Source organism: Salvelinus sp. IW2-2015, unplaced genomic scaffold (assembly GCF_002910315.2).
Source record: "Salvelinus sp. IW2-2015 unplaced genomic scaffold, ASM291031v2 Un_scaffold1481, whole genome shotgun sequence".
Lineage (NCBI taxonomy): Eukaryota > Metazoa > Chordata > Actinopteri > Salmoniformes > Salmonidae > Salvelinus > Salvelinus sp. IW2-2015.
Window position 1 is genome coordinate 282,290 of NW_019942937.1, and position 3,014 is coordinate 285,303.

The following is a 3,014-nucleotide window of genomic DNA, read 5'->3' on the forward strand; positions in this document are numbered from 1 at the left end:
TGCATATATTTTCAGGAGGACAATTTTAGAACATTTAACGCCAATCAAGAGTTTTGGTGTGTTGTGATGCGCGTGTGTGGTATGATGCGTGCTTGTGTGTGTGTGTGGTGTGAAGCGCGCGCTTGTGTGTGTGTGTGGTGTGAAGCGTGTGTGTGTGTGTACAATGCTTGTGTATGTGTGTGTGCCTGTACGGACAGACCTGTTTAGGCACATTCCTCCTGTAGGTGGTTGATGTTATGACAGGTTTCATATTACTGTGTGACAGTCCGGCCTTCACCACTGTGTCTGACGGCGAAAGGTCACACCATCAGCTTGCATCATGGGTGTTTGTATACCTTTACAGTCTTTGGGGTGTACAATAAGACCATAGACCAATAGTGTGTGAATTTGAGGGTGTGTAAACTTATTTGCCGTAGCAGTATTTACACTGCAAAGCAATTTCCCCTATTAGATATTAAAGTATTTATTGATTCATTCACTCAAACCTTGAAGACGTGTCTCTGTGCTCTCTTCTTGCGGTGAATACAGAGTCTCTGGCAGATCGTGGAATTCCAGGCAGGGAGAATGGCGCCATCTGGTTGCTACGGGGATATTGGCTAAAATCTGCTCTGCGCTCAGCCACCCGCTCACCATCCGATTCAAAGCGCTTGTGAAATGATCAAGGATGCCTCAATGCTTATTTAAAGAAAACAGAAAATACTAATAATACTTAGTTGACATTAGAATAATGTCTGATAAAAGATGACTTATTAACTTAAAGCCATTGGATAAATTATCGGCCTATTTTTACATAATTTTCACTTTAAAAGAAAAGTAGGTTAGACTAAAGGTAACATTTCCAGATTTCAAGGTTTGCCTGCTTGACTCTCCATGTTCTTTTTTAAATGTTCTTTTTAATAATGATTACAGGTCTTAAACAAATTAGATTTTGAGAATAGAGTGCTGCTGAATCGCCCAGAAAACTCGGAATTCCCTTAGAGAAATCTGATCCCTAAAACGGAAGAGACCTCCCTCCTCTAAAACCGTTACCTCCTCAATCGAGAAATTCACTATGTTCCCGCCGCCCAGCCAGATTCAACCCAACCCCCGTTGCCAAACTCCTTTCCCCCGCCCCAAATCTTCCTTATTCCCCCTCCAAGATGGAGGCGCTGGAGGTTTTGGGGGGCTACCCGACCAAGCCCTTAAACCCAAGAGCCCGAATGGTCAGGGTTCTACTGAGTATGACGGTGTGCATGGGATGTTTATTAATGCTACATAGTTTTCTCAAAATCTCCAACTCCAGGAAGCCGCCAGATTTCTATTCTTTTGAGGTGAAGGACGCCAAAGGGAGAAGCGTTTCTTTGGAGAGATACCGAGGCAAAGTAAGTCCACATCAGCAAAACTCAACGAGTAGACTAACTCTGTGTACTGCAAAAGTCAGTCAGTTTATCTAAAAGGTTGATAACTTGTTTCTGAGATGTAGTATGTTTACAATTCCCCGATGTATATATATCCCCCCCCCCCTGGCGCAGGCGTCTCTGGTTGTCAACGTGGCGAGCCACAGCGAACACACTGAGGAGAACTATCGCTTCCTGCAGGAGCTGCACCGGGAATTGGGTACGTCCCATTTCAACGTCCTGGCTTTTCCCTGCGGCCAGTTCGGGGACACGGAGATGGGGGCCAGCCGGGACATCGAGGCCTACGCCAAGAACACCTATGGCGTCACTTTCACCATCTTCAGTAAGGTCAAAATCATGGGGTCGGAGGCGGAGCCAGCCTTCAAATTCATAACAGGTAGGCTTATTATAAGTCTGATATTTAATAAATACAGTTTATGCTATTTATAAAGGACAAGAAAAACGACGGGTAGTCTATCACAGGTTAACAAAGCCTAGACATACAGGCCTATCTTTAGTCTAACGTTTTAAAAAATAGTAAAATATTATATTCAAGATAATATTATTCATGGGTACTGTGGGTGTGGGAGGAATTGCAGTTATTATGGCATATTGGCACATCACATGGTGGCACACAACACAACAAAGACGCTGTGCCTAATAACCATTTCTTTCCATTCACCATACAGATTCCGTGAAGAAGGTTCCGAAGTGGAACTTCTGGAAGTTCCTGGTGAACCCCGAAGGCCAGGTGGTGAGGTTCTGGAAGGCACAGGAGCCCGCCGAGAGCGTGCGTAAGGAGGCCGTAACCATGGTGCGCCAGATTATTCTAAAGAAAAGGACAGAGCTCTGACGAGATGGTGGGCTCTGAGATGGCGAGGAGTAAGGACACCTCTGATGTTTCCAGAGATTCAGAGTTTGAATTAAAGGTTATGAGGTATTAATTGAGATTCAAAGTAAACTCTGTTGTTAGGTGCTGAGTGGTGACTTTAGGCCTAGTGCCTTGTGGGAAAGGATTTGCCATTATTTTCTGAAGATGATGAAGACTGAAGATGATGACTATTGCAATAAGAGATTCAAGGGTGTGTGTGTGTGTGTGTGTGTGTGTGTGTGTTGTAATGGCCCTACTGCCATGAATATAATAAAGTGTTATGCCACTAAAAGGGTGACACTGATATTTCCTGACAACAACCAGGTCCATAGTGAATTCCCTGACAACAACCAGGTCCATAGTGAATTCCCTGACAACAACCAGGTCCATAGTGAATTCCCTGAAGGCAGGTTTGAATTAAGTAAGGTGTTAAAAGGCAGGGTTGAATTAGGGTGTTAGTAGGCAGGGCTGAATTAGTGTTTAAGAGCAGGGCTGAATTAGGTGTATAGAGCAGGGCTGAATTAGGTTGGTGAAGGCAGTAGTGGAGGGCTGAATTAGGTGTTAGAGCAGGCTGAATTAGGTGTTAGAGCAGGGCTGATTAGGCTGTTAGAGCAGGGCTGAATTGAGGTGTTAGAGCAGGGTTGAATTAAGGTTGTTGGCAGTGCTTGGGAAAAGAGCATGGGCGAATTTAGGTGTTTAGAGGGGGCTGAAATGTGAAAAGCAGGGCTGATTAGGTGTTAGAGCAGGGCTGAAATTAGGTGTTTAGA

General features: G+C 44.5%; 1 protein-coding gene across 1 annotated transcript; it reads left to right on the forward strand.

The window, feature by feature from the left end:
• Positions 1-1,061: 1,061 nt before the first annotated feature.
• On the forward strand, positions 1,062-2,644 carry LOC112070983 (probable glutathione peroxidase 8). Its single transcript, XM_024138441.2, has 3 exons — positions 1,062-1,361; positions 1,512-1,773; positions 2,066-2,644. The coding sequence occupies exons 1-3, from the start codon at positions 1,140-1,142 to the stop codon at positions 2,227-2,229; spliced, it is 648 nt and encodes a 215-aa protein (XP_023994209.1). The 5' UTR covers positions 1,062-1,139; the 3' UTR covers positions 2,230-2,644.
• Positions 2,645-3,014: the final 370 nt, after the last annotated feature.

Bases quoted from the DNA above. Each gene is read 5' to 3' on its own strand.
- LOC112070983 (XM_024138441.2), top strand. From the start codon at position 1,140: ATGGAGGCGCTGGAGGTTTTGGGGGGCTACCCGACCAAGCCCTTAAAC. The intron at 1,362-1,511 runs GTAAGTCCACAT...CCCCTGGCGCAG, and splicing joins TGGAGAGATACCGAGGCAAA to GCGTCTCTGGTTGTCAACGT. The intron at 1,774-2,065 runs GTAGGCTTATTA...TTCACCATACAG, and splicing joins AGCCTTCAAATTCATAACAG to ATTCCGTGAAGAAGGTTCCG.